At 35.3% G+C, this 25,242-nt stretch overlaps 1 protein-coding gene across 6 annotated transcripts in view; it reads right to left on the reverse strand.

Moving 5' to 3' along the window:
- The window catches only part of CCSER1 (coiled-coil serine rich protein 1), a 1,577,476-nt gene that overhangs the window by 1,070,348 nt on the left and 481,886 nt on the right, over window positions 1-25,242 (reverse strand). For all 6 annotated transcript variants that reach the window (XR_007517628.1, XM_049885715.1, XM_049885716.1 and 3 more), the window contains one exon: window positions 5,230-5,437. Coding sequence is in view for 5 of the 6 variants with exons in the window: in XM_049885715.1 (XP_049741672.1) it covers window positions 5,230-5,437 (208 nt within the window). In the remaining variant the exon portion in view is untranslated. The remainder of the gene's footprint in view (window positions 1-5,229; window positions 5,438-25,242) is intronic.

Genomic DNA, 25,242 nt, shown 5'->3' on the forward strand with positions numbered 1-25,242 from the left:
AGGACTCTACAATGGCTTCTCATTTCATAGGAACACAGTCCAGACTCCTTCCCCGGCCTATACGGGTTTACATGATCAGACATCAGTATTCGACTTTGACTTTTCCGCACATCACTCTTCACTTGCTCACTCCTCTCCAGTTGCGCACATCATTTTCTGTGTCTCAATCTTAGGGATTTTGCATTTACTCCATTTGGCTGGGATGTTGTTTATCAGGTATCCACAACGTTGCCAGTTCAGGTCTCCACAAGAGTGAGTACTTTGTTTACCAGCAACTGAAACAGTCCTTTCAAAATATTTGCTGACTGAATTAAGGCACTATTTTAAGACAAAATCATTACCACCACTGTTCCTAAAGAAGCAGAAATGTCTTTGGTTTTACTGTAGTTTCAACTTAAATATCCTAAATTAAATGGTGACACAGTATCTACTAAATTGCTTTAGAACTGAAATGTCATGTTAAAAAGGTGGCTTATTTTATGCCTAAAATCCTAACTTCCCTGTTCCTTCAAACATTATGACATCCCTATTTTATGGCTTTGTTTATTAAAGTCTCTATTTTTATTAAAGATAACTAGTAAGTCAAATATATTTGAAGAAACCTTACCTTCCTTTTGGTTTAGTGAACATTTAAATGCATTTTAAATATACAGTATCCATTTTAAGAAACCATTAAGAAGTTATTTAAACGGAAGAAAGAAAGCTACAGCAAGTTTTTCATAAACTGTATTTTTTGGATTCTTTACAATGTAAACTAAATTTTAAGAGGTATGCTTATTGTATCTTTCGACTGTTTTTTATTGCTGAAAAAAGTATTTTAAGTGTCAACTTTGTATCCAGAAAACAAACACCTGACTTAATTTCTTGTATTTTTGTACTTCAAAAGAATGTTGAATCTTGTACTTTGTTACTGTACAAAATGATGTTCATTATTATGTAAAATATATTTCCATATAATGTAACATTAAGAAATACAAAAGAAAAAAATCTAATGTTTCATTTGTTTCTATATTAATTCCAAAGTTTAAATGGTAAAAGCCATCTTTTTATAAAACAATGTTGACTAGTTTGATTGCCCTCTGTGAATTTCAAAACATATGAAATTAAACAAAGCATCAAGCAATGATTTTCATTTGGTTATGCAAGAAATTTGATAGTATATTTATAAAAATACGTTGTTGTTGTTGTTGTTGGGTGCCATGAAGTCAGTTCTGACTCATAGCTACCCTATGTATAACAGAAGGAAACAGTGCCCGGTCCTGTGCCATCCTTGCAATTTTCTTCACAGATGTGTGGTGGATACAAATACATATTTATATAAATAATATATTTATAAAAATATGTAAAAAATTAATCTTTAGATGTAGTAATACAAAACATTCTTTAATTGGTTTTGTCATTTCACAATTTACCATATTTTATGTTTCATTCCAATTGATGTAGCTTAAAATTTGCAACTTTTAATATTTTTAAAGCTTTTTCATCTTTATCTCCAAAAACTTAACATTTGAACGAGTGTTATCAACATTTTCATTTTTCTTAGTTTCTATATTTGTATAGGTGAAGGATTAAGTAAAAAAAATCCCAAACAATAAATAATCACTGCTGTGCAGACAAAGTGGTTCAATCTAAACTACAGTAGGTAGGGTCATTATGTTATTATTAGAAAATAATCATTTGGCCGCCGACATACATAAGTGTGAATTCAGTTTATATATTTATGGGTAGTGATATATTCATTATCATATTCAGTTACACTAACACTACTATCATTTAACTCATTTATTCTCATATTTTCTCTTAATTAACTGCTAATATTGTCTACTTAGTTTTATTACATATTATCACTTAAAGGCTTGGCCCTCTTACTGCTTCTGTTTTCTTAACTTTTCTAACATATTGACTATAAACAGGAAATTCAACTGGCGTGTGGAAGTTCTTTTGCCAAGGAAGGTCACATTAAATGAGCTTCCACATTAAGTAAACCCAGAAAAGCTTAAAAGGCAATACTTCTACTTTTAGTTTCACCTTCTACAGCTTTTATTAAGAATTACTTAAGTTATTACTTCTATGAATACAACGCTTTGTGCTATTAAGAACATTTACTAGTACATTTCCAAGTGCTTAAGAAATGTCAAATATTACCCAGCTGACTTGACATAGTCAGTTGTAATCACAAGAACAAGACGATTGCAGTACCTCATGACCATGGATGCTTCTTAGTTCACACCTACACTGTGATTACCTGTTTTTTTTTTTTTTTAAATTGTTTGTCTTAATAACACCATGAGGCAGGCATTAATATTACATATGATGAAACAAAGACTCAAAAACGGTAATCAACTTGTAGCAGCTATTAAGTATCAGAAACGATATTCACATCTACCAAAATCAAACCCATTGGCATCGAATCAATTCCGACTCATAGCAACTCTATACGACAGAGCAGAACTGCCCGCTAGGGTTTTCAAGGAGTGGCTGATGGGTTAGAACTGCCAAACTCTTGGTTAGCAGACGAGCTCTTAACCACTACATCTAAACCAAACCAAACCAAACCCACTGCCATTGAGTAGATTCCAACTCATAGTGATCCTATAGGATAGAGTAGAACTGCCCCACAGGGTTTTCAAGGAACACCTGGTGGATTCAAACTGCCAACCTTTTGGTTAGCACCTGTAGCACTTAACCACTACCACCAGAAATCACTACATCTAAATCTCCATAGTTCTAAAAGCATCTATGATTTTAGCCACTATGATATACTTCTTCCAGTGAAATTTGTGAGAGAAATGGGGGTTGGGGTTGGGGAAAAATTTTTCTCTACCCTCTTTAATCTCCCCCAGGGAACTTTTCAAAAGAGCACTGAATTTTACTTCACTCTCCTCCTTGTCTATTTTCCAGACCAGGTTGTATAGCTTCATAATGAGCCAGGTTTCACGTGGATTGAATGCCCTTATTTAGAAATCTACCAATCCTCAGCAAATCTAAAATATGTTATCATATAAACCAGAGTTTTTAATCAGGGAACATGCAATGAGATCTACTGGTGAGTATGAGGACAATGTTGTATCTCTGATTTATACTTATGAGGAGAAAATTAAGCAATAATAGCAATTTGTAAGGATTGACAATAGTGCCAAAACTTAGTCTGTATGAGGAATGGTCATAGTTCATTTATGAGTATTTATTACTAGAACAGTTATCTATGCTAATCATATAATAATATTGCTGTTGTTTGTTATAATACAGCCTAAGATCCCCTGTTCTCTGACTGGGCTGCACAAACATGTATAATTACTGCTCACTGTACATCTGCTTTTAAAACCAATTTTATTTCATTTTTTCATATAATCTTTAATAATGAAAAACAGATGGAAGTATAAAAATAATCTCAATATATTTGGAACATTGTACAGTGACTATCACTGAATATTTTAATATTACAAAACATTATCCCAAGAAAATATTTTGACATTCCTGTCAATTCTGCCTCATGCCCTTTTACTTGTACAGGTTTTTTACTAAAATCAAGACTCAAAAGATAAGTAGAAAGCTGAATAGTTTAATATGAATAATATCACAGACTTTGAGATTAATATCTCTTAACATAGTAACTACTATTAAATTTGCCTTGTTCAAAGAGCTTCAAGCTGCATGTTAAGCCAAAGAGCAGAGGGATTCTAAGTTATCCATTCTGTGCAGGAAAACACGTTGTCACTATAGAAACTTTATAGTCACACACAATGTTACTGGTCATACATATAGTGGTATGCTAGTAAATAATGAACCCAAAAAACCCAGAACCCCAAAAATAAGAAGTCCTAATTTGTAGCATTTGCCAGTGTCTGTGTCATAAATACTCCCATGTGGCTGACTTCATGTTACCAAAATGGTATCGATGAATCTACAATTGAAAAATATGCACAGTAGCTATTACATAGTATTTTCACCATATAGATTCAATAGATGTAAATGAGCTCAAGAATGTAGACAATGCTAAAATGGAATAAAGTAAATAGGAAATGATGAGTTTTAGTATTTATTACATTTTAAAATATATAATTTATTTAATTATAAGGTTATATAATTTAATTTTTTTATGTCTGTTCTTAACAGCTGGCTCACAAAATTCCTCATGGTTTAACAGTGAACAGATAAAAAACATCACTCCAACAGACAACTGCATGGATTCTAGAGACAAAGAGCACTCCAGTAACAAAGTGGAGTGAGATACAGAGAAAATCTCTTCCAGTTTTTGCTTTTAACAGCTAACAGGAACACATGATTGGATGCCCCCAATAGTCTGTAATTTCCTTTAAGCTGCCTTCTCTCTTCCTGATTTCATTTTTTGTCTCTGATGGTACCTACTAGCATTATTATTATAATGAAAAGCGTTAGAAAAACAAATATCAATGATCATCATTTTAAGGTAACCACAATACTATTCATTCCAATTAGTAATATTTACTAATATCTCAAGAGAAATCTACTGAAAGAAAATGGGGTATTATAAAATATCACTGAATTTGGAGTCAGAAATTTCAGGCTAGTGTCCTGCGTTTACCACTTATTAGAGGAAAGCCGTTTGAAATTTTTGACCTTCACCTTATATATTTGTGCCCATACTTTCTATATAAATTCCCCTCCCCCAAAGCTCATCATAATTATAAAAATCAAACCAGAACATATTTGAATCATAAGGAATGTCTGATTCTTGGGGTGAAAAGGTGAAAGAATTCCATTCTGCATTTTCCTAACTAACCCCCCATCCGAATAACTGAGCAAAATCAAACATTCAAATAGACTTTTACTGGACTGAACAGTATTGAGACAAAAAAATAACTAAATAAATTACTTTTCTCAGATGTCATATAAATAAAGGCCAAATATCATTCAAGTGAAATTCATTTCATAGGTCTCTCTCAATAGCTTTATATTAAGATATAAACATAACTTAATAGCTGACGGTTGTTTCTCCTTACCTGACTCTGTCCAGGCTTGGTTCAATTTATTCTTTGTAATTCTTTCACAGAATCTTAGAGCTGAAGAGTAGCTTATAAACCCAAACTTCAAATCTTTCCTTTGATATATGAGAAAAGTTAAGCTCTAAGAAGATACCTGATCCCTGTCCAATGCCATGCAGTTGATTATTGACTGAGCAGAGTCTACCCAGGTCTATAGTCTTCACTAAGAGCAATGAAAGGCATTAATCTTAGAGTAAACGATTACCTCTTGAAGAACTCTCTTCATCTTTAATAATAATGTCTTTACTGCAGTACAGTCCTGTAACATCAATCTGAAAGGCAGAGAATCTATGCCTCCATTTTCTTCCACACCTTGAAGGGGCCAATCTGAAGATGGACTGCTGGGCATGCGGCTGATACGGGAACACCTGGCTTCCTGATCAACATCTTTTGTTAATTTCAGGGAAAGGTTCCTAACAAGAAAGAAATGAATGAATATTACAATGCAGCATGTGCAGGGCAGTATTTTCCAAGCTGCTGATCGATGTTTCAGAGAGCTAGGAAAAAAATTCCTTGTTACACATATTTTCCTCATATTAGTCTTTGAAAACTCTGAGACTTTTTGCAGAAATTATGAAATGGTTAAACTGCATATTTAGTGTCAATATTCAATGATAATCACCATTTTAAAATACAGTTTTCCCCAATTGATATTCCATTTATACACGAGACAGTGTTTACGCTCACTTCAGCAAAAACCATTGAAAGAGAAATTTCATACTTGGGGTTTCTGAGAATATGCTTTAAAATTAACTGGAAAGACAAGATTCATGAAATTTAAGAGAAACTAATTTTGGTAATTTTTTTAAATTATGGAAGCAATCAATGACCATTTTAGTGATAAAGACAGACAAGTATGCATAGGATTTTACGTACAAAGAGTGAAATAAATGGAAGATACCTAACTCCAATAGGTAAGTAAAAGGCTTATCGAATAACAACATTTTCAGATAGTCATATGTGCAAACACACATGTTCATGTTCATTTTATTCTAGTTGAGAATCTGGTATTATTTAAAGCTAATGCCATTTGAAAATTACTATTCAAAATATAAAAGAAAGGAAAAGACTGAAAATTTTCCAAAGGTGCAGATCAGGTAGATCTAAAAATAACATGAAAAGAAGAACCTATGACAACTATCTTTTTTAATGAGTCTAAGTTTGTTTCCATCTATTAAAAGCAAGGGACCTATAAAATAATGATAATATTATAACATAGTTCATGATATTTATGAAAAAACAGCTTAGTGTTTATGCTCAATTTCAGTAGCTTTTATAAATATATTATTTCATGCATTAATATGACAAAATCACTCAGCAACCTAAATTTTAGGAAAAAAAAAAGTCACTCTGGCACCAAGGTCCAACAAAGATGTAAATAAGAAAATATATCCTCAGTTAATTTTATTCAAGTCTGATTATTGGCAAAATGTATAATTTGATTTTTAAACTATTGAATAATTAGTAAAGAAAATACATTTTTGGATCACACTCAATTGTTTACTTGACTTTACAGGTATTTTCATTGATCACAGTTGCCCCCCAAAGTGATAAGATAGTAATCACTACCCATCTTATATCTATAATGAAATAATAAGCAAATAGTCACACCTAATATGTCTTGAGTGCTAAGAATAGGCTAAGCACTGTGCTAACCATTATGTGTGTTATTTCATTCAAACCCTTAACAAATCCAAGAGTTAGGTGTAATGAGTATTTTCATTTCACAAAAGGTAAACTGAGGCACAAAGAAGTTAAGGAACTGTTCTCAGAGTTAAATAACTAGTAAGAAGTGAACCTGAAATGAATTAGCCTAAGTACTCTTACAAGATAAGATTATTATTTTTTTACTAACTACATGATGTTCTAAGACTTACTGTACTCAAGTAGTCTTGTAAGGGCTTTTGTTATTAGCTGCTGTGGAATCTGCCCCCGAGTCATGGCGTGCCCACTCAAATGGAATGAAACACTGCCTGGTTCTGTGCCACCACCATGATTGGTTGCAGATTGCACCATTAGAATCCACAGAGTTTTCCATGATTAATTTTCAGAAGCAGATTGCCAGGCCTTTCCTCCTACTCTTTCTTAGTCTGGAAACCCTTCTGAAACCTGTTCAGCATCAGAGCAGCAAGCAGGCCTCCACTGACAGACACGAGTAGTTGCACATGAGGTGCACCGGCCTCATGAAAGGTGAGAATTCTACCACTGAATTATCCGTGCTTTACCATAAGGGCTTTAAATATGTTAAAACATTTCATCCTCACAACAATTGTTTGAGGTTGGTACTATAATCCCCCTTTCATGTTTTAAGGATTTGAGTCAGACAGGTTAAGTAACACTCTGAGGGTCACACAGCTAACAAGGGGTAGAGCTAAGACCTGAATGCAAGTGGTGTCATTCTAGCTCTAAACCTCTACATGATGCTGCATCTTATGTGGAAAACAAGCAAATTAATGAACAAAGAACAGAATGATTATACAAGGAATAAATCTTTAAAATATACACTTATCTGACATGACATATTCAGATTATTATGCGCACCTTGCAGTAATAAAAGTCTATTTTATCAATAACATGTTAATGCTTCCATGGTTATTTTCTCTAGGACCAATAAGAAAATAGTGTATCAAATCGGAAGTCACAGTACATATAATAATATTTTAGTTATTGTCGTACTTATCTAGTACTGCTATAAAAGAAATACCATAGGTGGATGGCTTTAACAAACAGAAATTCATTCTCTCATAGTCTAGGAGGCTAGAAGTCCAAATTTAGGGTGTCAGCTCCAGGGGAAGGGTTTCTCTGTCAGCTCTGGGGAAGGTCATTGTCATCAATCTTCCCCTGGTCTAGGAGTTTCTTAGCACAGGGACCCTGGGTCTGAAGGACATGCTCCATTCCCAGCTTTTCTTTCTTGGTGGTAGGAGGTCCCTCTCTCTCTGCTCACTTCTCTCTTTTTTTTTTATCTCTTGTAAGATAAAAGGTGATGCAGGCTATACTCCAGGGAAAGTCCCCTTACCTGGGATCAGGACTGTGACCTGAGTAAGGGTGTTGCATCCCACCCAAAACCCCTTACAATTGATTGGCTGATCACATCAGATCACAACATGGGTGATGATTACATCATTACACAACTGCCTAAACACTGAGAATCATGGCCCATCCAAGTTGACATGTATTTTGGGGGGACACAATACAATCCATGACAGTTAAAATAGAATTTTTAAAGGTTTATCAGGTTTAAGTTGCTAGACTGGTGTCTGGCAATACTGGTATTAGGATAACTTAATAAATACTTGTGTAATTGAAATTGAATAAATGAATAAAATAATGAGTGAATGCATAGAACACAATTATTTTTAATAATCTATTCATACAACACTCATTTCTGCACAGAAACTTTTTTGCATGGTGAATTCTCAGGTTTTCCAGGGTTATCACCCAGAGTTCAAAGTTTCCCAGAACTCATAAAGCAAAATAATTAAAGAAAAATTTTGATGATTCCTTTCAGTTAGCTTGTTACTTATTTATCCTATTTTTCTAATCATGATTTTCTAATCATTTTTCAGACCATATTTTGGGAAATTTACTGAGGCTCTGAGGATTACAGCTAATCATTTACAAATTTAAGGATCTCTGACATTTTCAGATAATTGAGGATGGACCATATACAGAAATGTGTTTAAAAAGTGAAATTAGCCTTTCGTTTTATAATTCAAAAATTTGGATCTATTCTGAATTCCAAAAAGAAAGGATGATGGCTTTTTCACAATTATATCAAACATCTACACTGTGTTTGGCAGAGCGGTAGTCGCTGAAGTTGCACAGATTAACAGGAGTCAGTCACTGACCTCAAGAGGCTCATCACAATCACTAACTTCTTGGGCATAAAGACCAAACAATAAAAATGATTTTTTTTTCATGTACATAAAAAAAGATGTATTTATCTTGAGATATTTTACTTCTACATGAAAAAATAGATGGCTGCGAGGCCATAGTAATAAATCCACTCTTCATTAAGGTAAAGGCAGGTAGTGAGATGGGCCATTAACCAGGCTGATCATCAGTGGTACAGGCCCGCAGACTTCCTGTGTGATGGTCACTGTCTTTCTGTTAGGTTGGTACCTATGCTGTACAGCTGGTTAATATTTTTAATATCACCCTGGTTTTTAACAATAGACTTTTATTGGGCCAAAAATACCCAAGTGTTTCTGGGTAAATCCACCTAAAAAAAAAAAAAAAAAAACTATAGGTAGCAAGTAAAGGAGACATATTTTAATGTGGAGCCATACTTTCCTCTAGCACAGACAACCCATAATAAGACCAGTGAGAGTAGAGCAAGGTTCGGGTGCTCTTCTGTTTCTGCATTAGCAAGGCCCACCAGATAATACAATTCTTGCACTTTAGGATATATAGTGCTCTGTCTGCCACTCTCTGAATTATTATGGTTTCAGGAAACTGAACAAATGTGCTTCAGATCAAAAATGATAGTCTCTTAACTTGGCCAAAAAAAAAGAAAACAAGGGTAAGATAGTGAAGCCTGATATTGTGGTTCATTAATCACCATAACTACTGCAAACAGAAAACAATGACAATGTAATTTCCACTGAGCACATTTATACACAGTTCACCTTCTTGGTGTCAACTCCATGAATCTTCAGCAGAATTGCTCTGAAATATTTAAACATGCTTCTTGTTACAAATGCTGACCAAGTCTTTATACTTTAAAATTTAATAGCAATTTGATAAAACTGAATAAAGTCTTATGTACCTTTCTCAGTCCCTAAGTACCAAAATAACAAAGGTTTTAAGTAAGAGTAAGAGCAAAACTCAAACATTAAATTAAATGTAATCTTGAAGGATTACAGGACTTGAGAGTTCCAAGTGGTACTTAAAAACATTTAACTTAAACTACTACAGTGCATTGGCTTTGTACATTTGCCAGTGGGATCCTTTGTGTGAAAGGAATTTTCTAGCAAGCTAACTCAAAGTTCTGCTGCAGTTCTATTTTCAGTATGACAGACAAGTTTAATGGGAAAACATATATCTTGACATAAACTATGGAGTGGTTAAAGAATTCTTCCTTATTAGAGAGAGAAAACAAAACAGTATTTGTTCATGATTTTTTTTTCATTTAGTTATAAGTAGCAATATCATTTTGATAGTTAGAAACTTTCTTCCCACACATGTACTCTTCAAATCATTTGAAAACTTCTCAACTTAATGGCTAAAATAACTAACAAAATACAAAATTATATCAGTTGTACAGGGTTGATGCTCTAATCCATCACAGGAGCTAGTCCTTATTTAGTGTGCTGACACCTTTCATTATAGCAAATGTCTATGGCTATCACGCAACTCAGTGACTTACACTTTATAAGTCTGCTATTTTTGAATCAGATTTCCAGAAAATGGAAACATAAAAGCAACCTCTTTTTGCTCAGCATAATAAATAAGCATATGCATGACTGCTCTCCAAAGCTTCATTAAAGATATTTGCAGAAAATAATAACAATAAACTATTTTGGAAAACTTAGTTATTTAAACCTCATTTCAAAAAAGACCCACGTTGTTTATGTTAAAGTTTAATATTAGCTCAAGTAATTCTTATTTGAGACACAGGCGCAATGGCATAAACCTGTATTAAAGGATTGGCATTCCAGAACCTAACAAAAACTGTCCGTTTAAGGAGCTACCTACAAAAAGCTATTGCTGGTAAATTTTCCCCTGTATTTTCTTTGAAAATATACTGTTTGAAAGTATCATTTTAGGAAAAGACTTGCAACTCAAATTGTTCTGTAATTGGATATTTAACATCATTTCTGGAAGAGATAGTATCATTATCTCCCTCTATTATAGTATAATATTTATAAGAAGATGTTAATACTTGACATTTAAATATGGATTTACATGTGAATAAAGGTTTAACTACTATTTGTGAGATGAATAAAGTTGAGGTAAAATCCAAATAACACAGCTGACAATGATCTAGCACTCGTCTGCCTCACCAAAGCTCATCACATAGCACCTGTTTCCTTGCTTTTTGAGTTGGAATCACACTGACCTTCATTCAGGCCCTGAAATGTGCCACACATCATCCCACCTCAGGATCTTTGCATATGCTCTCCTATCTGTATGAAAAAATCTCACTTACTTTCCCATTTTCCCTTAAAATACACGGCTTCTTCAGGGAAATCGCCTTTACATACGGTACCCCACCCTTTAAACACACAGGTACTTCTTTTCTCTGTAAACCTTCTTTTGTAGCACTTACCACAGATGCAGTTAAAAAATTAATTTGTTGGGACCTCTGGCAACACATTGGATTTACACTTCACCTCTTGTTCAGAGTACAGAGAAATACTGGATAAATTATAAACACATTTGACATAAATTTCCAGGTGACAAAATAAAGAGGGAAATCAAAATAGCAATAAGTACACAAGTTGCCACTGTGGTAGTTTCAGGGTATTCAACCTGGATGAGTTCTAATACCAATCAGGAGGTGCAGTTTTTATACCTATGAAGATATAGGAGAGTATCTGCCAGTTACAAAGATGTCTCACTATGCTGGGAGACATGAGATTTCCAAACAACAGAGTGGAGGGACCTCTCTGAACACCCCAGGAACTCAGTTAACACCTCAGATTGGTTGTTCTCTACGAGAAAAAACTACTCTAGCACTTCTCTAAACCTGATCCAATAAAGCTTAAAACAAGCCTCAAAAAATCAATATGACCTACATGTAAATTAACTGACTGCTAGGACAAAACTGGAAACCCTGGTGGCGTAGTGGTTAAGAGCTATGGCTGCTAACCAAAAGGTCAGCAATTCGAATCCACCAGGTACTCCTTGGAAACCCTACAGGGCAATTCTAACCTGTCCCATAGGGTCACTATGAGTTGGAATCAACTCGACGGCAGCAGTTTTTCTTGGTTTTAGGACAAAACTATTTTTTCTCTAAAGGAAGATACATAAATTCGGACTCACAAAAAGTCATCCACAATATCTGGCAAATATTCATACTATTAGACATGCAAAGAAACAGAAAAATAATTCACAGAAACTAACTTTGAGATGGACCATATATGTTGGAATTTGTAGACAAGGATTTTAAGGAGCTATGAGTCAGAATCGACTCAACGGCAATGGGTTTGGTGTACTGGAGCCCTAGCGGCGCCGTGGTTAAGAGCTCAGCTGCCAACTAAAAGGCCAGCAGTTTGAATCCACCAGCCACTTCTTGGAAACCCTATGGGGCGGTTCTACTCTTTCCTATAGGGTCACTATAAGTCGGAATTGATGGCAAATGATTTGATTTTTTTTCCTTTTTTTGGTTTTTTATTATAAATAAGTTCAAGTTCTTTAAAAAAAAAATGGTCATAATGAAAATAACAACAACAGCAAAAAAAAAAAAATGTAAGTCTCATCAGAGAAATGGGAACTATTAAAAAAGAACCAAATCAAAACCCTAGAGCCAAAAGAAACTACTTCTGAAATAAAAGAATTACTACGCCAGACATTGTTGGCTGCCTGCCCACCATTCCTTCACTCTTTCAACTCCTTTTTTTTTTTTTTTAAATTGTGCTTTAGGTGAAAGTTTACAGTTCAATTTCTCATTCAAAAAATTTATACATGTATTGTTTTGTGACATTAGTTGCAATCCCCACAATGTGACAGCATGCTCCCCCTTTTCTCCCAGGGTTCCCTGTGTCCATTCATCCAGTTCCTGTCCCTTCCTGCCTTCTAATCCTGCTTTTGGACAGGAGCTGCCCACTTGGTTTTGTATATTTGGTTGAGCTAAGAAGTGCATTCCTTAAGTGTGCTATTTTTTGTTGTATAGGCCTGTCTAATCTTTTCTGAAAAGTGGGCTTCAGGAATGGTTTCAATTCTGGGTTAGCAGAGAGTCAGGGGCCATAGTTTTGGTGGTTACTCCAGTCTCTGTCAGATTAGTAAGTCTGGTCTTTTTCCATGAATTTGAATTCTATTCTACATTGTTCTCCTGCTATGTCTGAGACTCTCTGTTGTGATCCCCGTCAGGGCAGTTGTTGGTGGTAGTCGTGCACCATCTAGTTCTTCTGGTCACAAGCTCATGCAGCCTCTGGTTCATGTGGTCCTTTAGTCCTTTCAGCCAGTATTTTCCTTGTGTCTTTGGTTTTCTTCATTCTTTCCTCCAGGTGGGATGGAACCAATAAACGTATCTTAGATGGCTTCTAAGACCCCAGCTGCTACTCACCAAAGTGGGATGTAGAACATTTTCTTTATAAATTTTGTTATGCCAATTGACTTAGATGTCTCCTAAGACTACGGTCCCTAAGCCCAAGTCTCAGCTATTCAGTCCCTCAGAGTGTTTGGATGTGTCTAGGAAACATCTATGCTTTTGCTTTAGTTCAGTTGATCTTTTGGCTTCTTAAAAAGAGGAAAAAAAAAAAAAAAACGCTAAATTTGTTCAAATATTGACTCTCCTATGGCTCAGAGAAAAGAGAAGCGTAGTGGGGAACTCCAGGAAAATGTTTCTTCTCTGGTTAAAAAAAAAAAAAAAAAAGACAGAGAAGAACAGCCACTTTTCCTTTGGATGTTGTTCTGTCTTGATATGCTGCTTGGAAAAGTTGGAATATGCTACATACATGAAGAGAGGTAGTTGTGGGAACACCAAAGAGAAAAAAAAATTGGAAAGAACTGTCTCCCAATTTTTCCGTCATTATTTCCCTGAATTAACCAACTCTGGAGACTCTCTACATGCGGATTTCTAATTAGACAAGAAAATCTATTTTTTGACTGTTCAATGAACTTTGAAGGAGCGCTGGTGTTGTGGTGATTAAAGCACTTGGCTGCCAACTAAAAGGTGGCAGTTCGAACCCACCAGCTGCTCCATGGGAGAAAGATGTAGCAGTCTGCTTCTGTAACGGTTTAGAGCCTTGAAAACCCTATAGGGCACTTCTACTCTGTCCTATAGGGTCACTATGAGTCGGAATCACCTCGATGGCAGTAGGTTTGCTTTGGAATGAACTTTGAGTTAGGTTTTTCTCTTACTTGAAGCTAAAAGCACTCTCATGGGTATTATTACTAAAAGTTATGCTGCAATAGGAAGAACATTAAACATAGAAAGAAAGGTGAAATAGCATAATTAATTGTGTAAGCTTTTGTTTAATATCTATTGTTGAAGCTAGCATGTTCCAAGGTAATAGGAATAGTACTTGTCTTTTTTGTTCATTACTGTATCCACAAAACCTCCAACAATTCAATGTAATACTTGTATCAATAGAATACTATGGTGCTGGAAAAAGCAGTATAATCTATTTAGTTTAACATCTTCATTTAACGTATAAGGGAGCTCAAGCACAAATTAATCTTCCAAGTGTCACAAAGCTAGAGGGTGTAGAATTGTGATCTCCTGAATTCCAGTCCAGAGTTCTTTTTCCTATATTGCATCATCACTTAATAGGGTTAAAATTTATCATATACTACGCATTTAGCTCTTCTAATTTCACTGAAGAAACCCTGACAGAGTAGTGGTTAAGAGTTATGTCTGCTAACCAAAAGGTCAGCAGTTCGAATCTACCAGGCGCTCCTTGAAAACTCTGTGGGGCAGTTCTATTCTATCCTTTAGGGTCGCTATGAGCCAGAATTGACTTGACAGCAATGGGTTTAATTTCACTGAAGCTGGAACAGCGAAATGTGTTTAAGTTACTGTCTTGGGAAACTAGTTTAAACAGTAAGCAATTCCACTTCCAAGAAAAATTAAAGTTTCGTTTTTTGAAATTTTAGAGAAAATGGATACTATTTGAGCAGAAGTCTCATACAAACTTTGAGAGATCTGTCTTAAATAAAAGGCTGACTTGATTGTCTATATTCAATACCTTTTCTCCATGTCATAATGTCATGCACATTTCTCTCTTCCAGCCTCTACCTGTTAAATCCCAGTTTTCACATGTGATTTCAGATCTTGTTTAAAGAACATTCCACGTGACCAAAAGAGTTAATGAACGTAGAAATAAAAGTAAAAGAAAGTTGAAAAAAGAATGACCCAGATGACAGTTACAAAAATCGCATGCACATACATAAACAAAGATATACAGCAAACCTACATGTCTGCATACATACAGAGCTAATCATTTAATTGTAGGTATTGTGTAGTTTTAATTATGCTCTGGCTGAATTAATAGTGCCACTGGTTTTCTTTCCCAAGGCACTAAAACAGACAGGAAGTAGATGGCACGAAATCACCAAAGGCATTTCATACCAGTGGAACTAAATCAAACTCTTATTTACTTCTCTTTGATATTACAGATGTGCCTCTCAGTTTAGAAGCTCACACAGGCGGACTGGTTTTCCTGTGCCTAACAGATACCAATCAAATATAAAAAGACCAAAATTTCTCTTCACTAGTCTTCTATGCAATTCATCAAATAAACAACATAAGCTATCTGATGTATTTGAAGACTTTTATATTCATTACTTTTCTTATTACACATTTCTATTTTGTGAGGATCAGGAAATGTCTTTCCTCCCTCTTATCTACAACCTGACAAAATAGTGATTTTATTTGGGAAATTTTAAACTACACAAGAAAAGTAAACTAGAACTGAACAAATTCTGTTTTCTGAGGAATAATTATTTGACTACCATACTGAAGAACTTTTTAAAACTGCTAAAAGTTCAAGTCCACTGTAGGAAGTTATTACTAAATTTATTTTCAAATGATTTATAAAGATGAAAGCCATCTAATAAAGGGAAAGGATTTTTAACGTATTTTTATATATATATATATATATATATATATACATATGGAGCCCTGGTGGCACAGTGGCTAAGAGCTTGGCTGCTAACCAAAAGGTCAGCAGTTGGGAATCCACCAGCTGCTCCTTGGAAATCCTATGCAGCAGTTCTACTCTGGCCTATAGGATCGCTGTGAGTCGGAATTGGCTTGACAGCAATGGGTATATGTACATATATTTTAGCTAATGTCTTTGTTGGTGAAACTATTCTATAAATATATTGTAGACATTGAGCATTTTTTTAATTATCTATGATGTGCATTTTATAGGCACCTATTGGGTGTATTTGTTATTTTAACCTTATAGGTTATAATTAGCTTCAATTATTTTTAGTGGACTAAATACACAAGATATTTTAATTTTTACTTTTGGTTTAAAATATTTTTTTTAAGTCATAAACTCAGGCTCTAATATAATTTGCTGTCATAAACGTCTTTTCAACACCGAGTCCCATTTTTGAAGTGTAGCAGAATCAATAAGGTGAAGATAATCATCAGTAGAGACAGAAACTATATACCAAAAAACAATTTTATTTCCAATGCTACTTGTTGCCTGTCCTCTTCCCTTCAACAGCAGAATATGGAGCCACAAAAATAGCAACGCCACACTTAATTCCCATCCAGAACATGGAGGGAACTTGACGAGCCCTTCAAAACCAAACCACTACCATAAAACCCATCCTATTTCATTATCACATAAAATAGAACCTGATGTGATTGTTCTAAGAGTTTGTATGTAAAGATCTCCTTTTATGAGCATTTTAGGAAGGCACATAATGGGGTTTTAGATATAATTTACAAGAAAATTTGTAAAAACAATGTTATTGTACATTTGTTTCTGACAATTTGTCATACTAGAACTTTAAAAAAAAAAAAGAACTATAGAATATCTTCTATTTGTCTCTAGGGATCTAAAATACCTTTATAAAATGTGATGTTTTACAAAGGTTAGTAGCTAGGATTAATTACAACATATGAAAATAGGGTGTATTTAGTTGTTCCAAAACAAAATGTTGCTATAATTTACATAATTTCGGGGGTATCAGTTGAATAATACCCTGAAAGTTATATAACCAATAAGCAATGAGTTTAAAACCTGTTCTATGTCCTTCACCTTTAAAAAATATTCCAGAACTGGCAATCTAAGTGTGGTAAGTGTTAGTAGCAAAAGTATAATCTAAGAAGTAATGTTTCTAAAAAGAAAATAAATTCTTGGTCTAACTTGGCATAAAGGCAATACCTAAAATCATTGGCATAATAAATAGTGGTTAGGAAACTAAAAATCCTAATATTTTTCAAAGGTGAAAGATTTGGATATTATGACTTTGAGTAAATCTTTGGAGTAACAGAGCTTCATCAATTTGAGAAAGATTAGTAAAACCTACATCATTTTTACCGACCAAATTTCATAACGTTCCATTCTTGAGGGAAGTAGCAAAGGAAAGGTGAATTTTTTTTCCAATTTCAACTGGAAAAATAAGATTTTCCGTATTATACAGAACAAGGATTTGCCAATGACTTGCCAGAACCACTGACACACACAAACACACACACACACACACAAAAATTATCTGAGGTGATTTAAATCTATGAATCCCAGAGCTCTATCTCAAGCCCACTGAGTCATAATTTCATCTTATTATCTGTGTCATGCTTTTACATTTAGCAGAACAAAGAGTAGTGCAATCACAGAAATCACAGAATAGGTTTGACTCAGCTTCTCATGTTCACCACGCTTTTTTTCCACTGGATATATGTGAGTGTTTGACACAGTGCAAAATTTAGGTTGCTTTTTTTTTTTTTTATACTCATGTTCTAAGACTGGACTAAAAATTCCCTCTCCACTGAATTCCTCTCTAGCCTGCCACACTGATTTTAGCTGTACTAGTTTTTTTTTTAGTTTGTTTCTTCTCTTTGTTCCTATGCACGTCCCTGTCATTGCATTTACCAAGTCCCAATCTATTTCACTAGGCAGTGAATCTGGGAAGATGGGCATTCTTTTTATGGTGATCTTTGTATTCCCAAATGCCTAACACCTATGAGGAAACCCTGGTGGCATAGTGGTTAAAAGTTATGGATGCTAACCAAAAGGCTGGCTGTTTGTCTTCGAAGGCCAGTGTAGCAGGGGCAGGGGTTTGGGGACCATGATTTCAGGGGACATCTAAGTCAACTGGCATAATAAAATCTATTAAGAAAACATTCTGCCTCCCACTTTGAAGAGTGGCGTCTGGGGTCTTAAACGCTAGCAAGCAGCCATCTAAGACGCATCAATGGGTCTCAATCTACCTGGATCAAAGGAAAATGAAGAACACCGAGGACACAAGGTAATTACGAGCCCAAGAGACAGAAAGGGTCACAGGAACCAGAGACTACATCATCCTGAAACCAGAAGACCTAGATGGTGCCTGGCTACAACTGATGACTTCCCTGACAGGGAACACAACAGAGAACCCCTGAGGGAGCAGGAGAGCAGTGAGATACAGACCCCAACTTCTCCTAAAAAGACCAGACTTAATGGTCTGACTGAGACTGGAAAGACCCCAGTGGTCATGGCCCCCAGACCTTCTGTTGGCCCAGGACAGGAACCATTCCTGAAGCCACCTCTTCAGACATGGATTGGACTGGACAATGGGTTGGAGAGGGATGCTGGTGAGCAGTGAGCTTCTTGGATCAGGTTGACACTTGAGACTATGTTGGCATCTTCTGCCTGGAGGGTAGATCAGAGGGTAGAGGGGGTTAGAAGACGGTGAAATGCACACGAAAAGAGAGAGTAGAAGGAGACAGTGGGATGTCTCATTAGCAGGAGAGTAATGGAGAGTATGTAGCAAGGTGTATATAAGTTTTGATGTGAGAGACTGACTTGATTTGTAAACTTTCACTTAAGGCACAATGAAAATTATAAAAAAAAAAAAAAAAAAAGGCTGGCTGTTTAAATCCACCAGGTGCTCTTTGGAATCCCTATGGGGTAGTTCTACTCTGTCTGAGAGGGTCACTATGAGTTGGATTTGACTTGTTGGCACTGGGTTAACACCCAGGAATTCCTCAGTAATTATGTGTTGAATGAATAAATTAACATATACTAATTTCATTTAAACTAAACACACGTGTTAAGAATTCTGCCTCATTAATCATAACATTTCTATATTACACTTGCCCACGAAATACTCTTTAGCTATATCTTTAAAGACTTATACAAAGGAAAAAATATTCAAGGTAGTAAAAAATATTCTGGGGTCAGTGTGTTAGGGATAGATAGAAGAGATTAACAAGTAAAATGAAAAAATAACAATAACAGAGATAATAATAATGAAATCAGGATGGAATATGAAGATAGATATCAAGTAGCTGCAAAAGGAGAAAGTGTACTGGGAATTTTCATGACCTCTAGGTTTAAATTTAGCTCCACCCCTTGTTAGCTGATGACTTTGAGCATATTAAAAATTCTTACTAAATCTTAGTTTCCTCATCTGTAAAATAGTTGTAAAAATAATACCTACGTAGGATAGTTAGGCCACTAGCCATCTGTAAGTTTGTTGTACTGTGGTCACTTGTATGTTCTGTGATGCTGGAAGCTATGCTACCAATACTTCAAATACCAGCAGGGTTAGCCATGGTGGACAGGTTTCAGCAGAGCTTCCAGACTAAGAAATACTAGGACAAAGGACCTGGTATCTAACTCTAAAAAAAAAAAAGTGGCAAGTGAAAATCTTATGAACAGCAATGGAACATTTTCTCATATAGTGCCAGAAAATGGGCCCTTCAGGTTAGAAGACACTCCGAATACAACTGGGGAAGAGCGGCCTCCCCAAAGTAAAGTTGACCTCAATGATGTGGGCGGAGTAGAGCTTTTGGGACTTTCATTTGCTGATGTGGCATGACTCAAAATGAGAAGAAACAGCTGCAAACATCCATTAATAACTGGAACATGGAATGTATGAAGTATGAATTAAGGAAAACTGAAAGTTGGCAAAAAAGAAATGGAACATTTGAAGATAGATAGCCTAGAGATTAGTGAGCTGAATAGGACTGGTATCGGCTATTTTGAATCAGGCAATCGTATGGTATACTATTCCAGGAATGACAAAATGAAGAAGAATGCCAACACTTTCATTGTCAAAAAGAACATTTCAAGATCTACCATGAAGTAAAACCCTGTCAGTGATAGAATAATATCCATATGCCTACAAGGAAGACCAGCTAAGACAACTATTATTCAAATTTATGCACCAACCACTAAAGCCAAAGATGAAGAAATTGAAGATATTTATCAACTTTGTAGTCTGAAATTGATGAAATATGCTATCGAGATGCATTGATAATTACAGGTGATTGAGATGTGAAAGTTGGAAACAAAGAAGAAGGATCAGTAGTTGGAAAATATGGCCTTGATGATAGAAATGACAACAGAGATTACATGACAGAATTTTGTTAGCCCATCAGCCTATTCACTGCAAATATCTTTTCCAACAACATAAATAGTTAATATACATGCAGACCTCGCCAGTTGGAATACACAGGAATCAAATTCGCTGCATCTGTGGACAGACAATACAGAAGCTCAATATCATCAGTAGGAAAAAGGCAAAAGGCTAAGTGTGGAACAGGCCAACAATTGCTCATAAGCAATTTCAAGTTGAAGCTAGAGAGAATTCAAAGAAGTCCACAAAGGCCAAAGTAAGAACTTGAGTATATCCAACCTGAATTTAGAGACCATCTCAAGAATAGATTTGACACATTGAACGCAAATGACTGAAGACCAGATGAGTTGTGGAATGACATCATTCATGAAGAAAGTAAAATGTCATTTAAAAGATAGGAAAGAAAGAAAAGACCAAAATGGATGTCAGAAGAGACTCTGAAATTTGCTCTGGAATGTTCAGTAACTAGAGCAAATGGAAGAAATGATGAAATAAAAGAGCTGAAAAAAGGTTCAAAGGGTGGCTCAAGGAGACAAAGTAAAGTGTTATGATGATGTGCAAAGACCTAGAGTTAGAAAACCAAAAGGGAAGAGCAAGCTTGGCATTTCTCAAGCTGAAAGAAATCAAGAAAAAATTCAAGCCTAAAGTTATAATACTGAAGGATTCTGTGGACAAAATATTGAACAACATAGGAAGTATCAAAAGAAGATGAAAGGAATACAGTGTCACTGTACCAAAAAGAAGTGGTTGGCATTCAATCATTTCAGGAGGTAGCATATGATCAAGAACTGATGCTATTTAAGTAAAAAGTCCAAGCTTCACTGAAGGCATTGATGAAAAACAAGGCTTCAGGAATTGACAAAATACCAATTCAGATGTTTCACCAACAAATGCAACACTGGAAGCACTCACTTGTCTAAGCTACCTGGTCAACCAACTGGAAGAGATCCATATTTGTGCACATTCCAAAGAAAGGTGATGCAACAGAATGTGGAAATTATCAAACAATATCATTAATATAACACACAAGTTAAATTTTGCTGAAGATCATTCAAAAACAGTTGCAGCAGTACACCAACAAGGAACCAGCAGAAATTAAAGCTAGATTCAGAAAAAAAAAGAAAAAAGATTCAGAAGACGGCGTGAAATGGGAGATATCATTGCTAATGTCAGATGGATCTTGGCTGAAAGCAGAGAATACCAGAAAGATGTTTACCTGTGGTACACTGGCTAATAAAAAGGCATTAGACTGTGTGGATCATAACAAATTATGGGTAACATTGCAAAGAATGGGAATTCCAGAATGCTTACTTGAACTCATGCAGAACCTGTATATAGACCAAGAGACAGTTCGAACAGAGCAAAGGGATACTGCATAGTTTAAAGTCAGGAAAGGTGTTCATCAGGGTTATATTCTTTCACCTTACTTATACAATCTATATGCTGAGCATATAATCTGAGAAATTGGACTATATGAAGAAGAACATTACTTCAGAATTAGAAGAAGACTCGTTAACAACCTGCGATATGCAGATGACACAACCTTCCTTGCTGAAAGTGAAGAGGACTTGGAGCACTTACTAATGAAGATCAAAGACCACAGCCTTCAGTAGGGATTACACCTCAACATAAAGAAAACAAAAAATCTCACATCTGGACCAATAAGCAACATCATGATGAACGGAGGAAAGACTGAAGTTTTCAAGGATTTCATTTTACTTGAATTCACTATCAACACTCATAGAAGCAAGAGTCAAGAAATCAAAGCACTATTGCATTGCGTAAATCTGCTGCAAAAAACCTCTTTCAGGTGTTAAAAAGCAAAGATGTCACTTTGAGGACTAAGGTGTACCTGACCCAAGCCATGCTATTTTTAATCACCTTATTTGCATGTGTGAGCTGGACAATGAATAAGGAAGGCCAAAGAAAAATTGAATTATGGTGTTGGCGAAGAATACTGAATACACCATGGGCTGTCAGAAGAACAAGCAAATCTGTATTGGAAAAAGTACAGCCAGAATGCTCCTTAGAAGTAAGGATGGCAAGACTTTGTTTCATGTACATTGACAGTCTCTAGAGAAGGACAGCATGGTTGGTAAAGCAGAGGGTCAGTGAAAAAGAGGAAGACCCTCAAGGAGATGGACTGACACAGTGGCTGCAACAACGGGCACAAACATAGCAAAGGCTATGAGAACGATGCAGGACTGGGCAGTATTACATTGTGTTGTACACAGGGTCACTATGAGTGGGAACCGACTCTATGGCACCTAACAACAGCAACAGAATAGTTAGGATATGGGAAATTCAAAAATAATCCTGTGAAGCCTTTATTATGGTGTCTGGAAAATAGTAAGAATTTACTAAGTTCCCTGATGGCGCAACGGTGAAGAGCTTGGCTGCTAACCAAAAGTCAGCAATTCAAATCCCCCAGCTTGCTCCTTGGAAACCTTATATGGGGAGCTCTGTCCTGTCCTATAAGGTCACTGTGAGTCAGAATCAACTCCATGGCAACGAGTTTGGTGTTTTTTTTTTGGTTTAGTTATGACTTTCAGGTCAGCAGAGACATAAGTCGGATTTTAAGGGTTGACAAGTTCATGGAAAAAAATGAACGTAGACTATATCGATGAGAAAGAGAGAAGTTTGGATGTAGGATCAAAAGAAGACCTTTGTTGTTCGTTTAAAAATGTAAGGAAAAGGCCAATTAAGAGGGTTAATTGAAAGATACAGAAAGGAAAAGGGGTATTTGATGGAGCAAGACCACAGAAGACACAGTATACAAACCCTAGCTGTCAGAGATAGTACGCATCATCTGCTGAAACTAATGGTAGGTCATAAGAACATCTTTTGGAAGTGGAGGTAAGGATATTTTGGTTTCATTTTCTCAATGAGATAAGAGGCAAATTCATTAACCAGAATGAATGCAGTAAAGGTTAAACAGGGGGCTTGAAGAAAGCAGGTAAGATTAAGAATAAAAAAAAATAGCTACAGAGAAAAATGGGCCAAGACTGCATGGAAGCATGAGGAAAGATTTTTCCTTGAATATAGTACAGTTTGTCAATAGTGACAGTAACCAAAGTGAGTAAGGTGGTAAAAGTAAAATATTAAAAAAAAAAAAAGACATAAATGGTCTTTTGTTCACTGAGGAAAGATTACAAGGGTTAGAATCAAGGTGGGCTTACTAGACTCAAATACAAATGCGTCATAGATTTGTTTTTAATTGGATGAGCATCCTAACCAGTATTTGTTCTGATTTCTGAGGATGGGAGCTTCTGGTTCTAGGAGAGTACTCTTTTACATAAAACAAAGGTGTAATGGAGGCACAGCTGTTTCATTGAGCATAACCTCCTTTCGTATAATACAGAAAACAGTATGTAGTTTCCCACATATTTTGAAGATGTGTCCTACTAAATATAAAGCACATAAACAGGCTCTAGCCAATAAACTGCCCCTAAGTTGGAATCGACTCGACGGCACTGGGGTGGGTAGCCTTGATTTTAGAAATCCGAGTGATTTTTGAAATCATGAGTTCTGAAAGAGTTACAATTTTGCCAGAAGTAAGATTAAGAAGAATTAGAAAGCAGTTGAAAATTAATGGATCAGTAATAATAAGTAGCTATTTGTATTTCTGTAATTATCAGTCCTAATTTATAACCTAAATCATGGCACATTTTAAGGTGTTATTTAAATTGTCAATTATAATATTAATAATGTACAATAATAAATTATCATTCAGTTAATCACACTTAGAGATATCTTTCAGTTTAGATTACAATCCCATAGTCCAGGTTGTTGACAGCTAGTTCAAATTGCAGCTTCAGTGCATAATAAGCAGAACACAGCTAGCCCCGCTATAAAAGATTTCTCCCATGTGATATAAAAAAAACAGGGGTGGGTTTATTAAATTAAAAAAAAAATACAATTTTAAAAATCATCTTCCTGTTGCCATCGAGTTGACCCTAAAATCATCTCAGCAATACATTAATCATCAAATAGATTTGGAAAATATTTTTAAATCCTAAGGAGCTAATGGTGTAGTATTAGCATAATAATTTTGGCAAACCCTGGTGGTGTAGTGGTTAAGTGCTACGGCTGCTAACCAAAGGGTTGGCAGTTCAAATCCACCAGGCGCTCCTTGGAAACTCTATGGGCAGTTCTGCTCTGTCATATAGGGTCGTTATGAGTCGGAATTGACTCATTGGCACTGGGTTTTTGGTTTTTGGTAAAGAATCCTGCTTTGTTTAACCCTTTCTTTCATAAGCTCATTTGAGCATTCATTCTTTCAAAAAATAGTTATTGATCACTCATAATGCCTATTTATGTCCTTAAAAAACAAGATTTTGGGGACATAAATAATAGATTATAAATAAGTAATAGGTTAAACTAGATTATCATTATAAATAATTTTCTAGAAAGGTGTTTGGATGGCTTATTACAAAATTACCTCAGAAAAAAGGTACTGCATTTCAAACCTCAATGCCAAATATATAATAACAAACATTATGATAATGAAAGCACACTATCAACATGTAGAACCATCAAATGGTGTTGATTCTAAAAATGCAATTATTTTGTAAACAATAACAAATTTAGCCAAAAATGGACATGAAAGAAAAAGGGTATCTATCCTCTATCTAAAAGTTTAAAAAAACACTGGACTTATGTATGACTAACAGGCTAAATTATTTCTGTAAATGAAATGCAAATAACACAGTTTATACATAATTTTATATCACAGAACTGTAGAAGTATAAATACCTGTTAGAAGGAACAAACAAAAAATCCTTGAAGCTAGTAAGGAAATATGAAGCTAGACTTCGAAAAAGGTGATATCAAGACAGAGTGTCATAGCTGAACTGCTTTAAATAATTCAGCTTAAAGTATCTGAATTACCTTTCCATTACTCATCAGTAGAGAAGCAACATAGACAAATACTACAATCATACATATAAACATGATAAAAAAAAATGATACGTGGCTATAAATCACAAGCTTAGATAAGTTAGAAGCTGCAAAATGTCTTAGGTTTCTG

The sequence above is a fragment of the Elephas maximus genome, chromosome 5 (assembly GCF_024166365.1).
Source record: "Elephas maximus indicus isolate mEleMax1 chromosome 5, mEleMax1 primary haplotype, whole genome shotgun sequence".
Taxonomy (NCBI): domain Eukaryota; kingdom Metazoa; phylum Chordata; class Mammalia; order Proboscidea; family Elephantidae; genus Elephas; species Elephas maximus.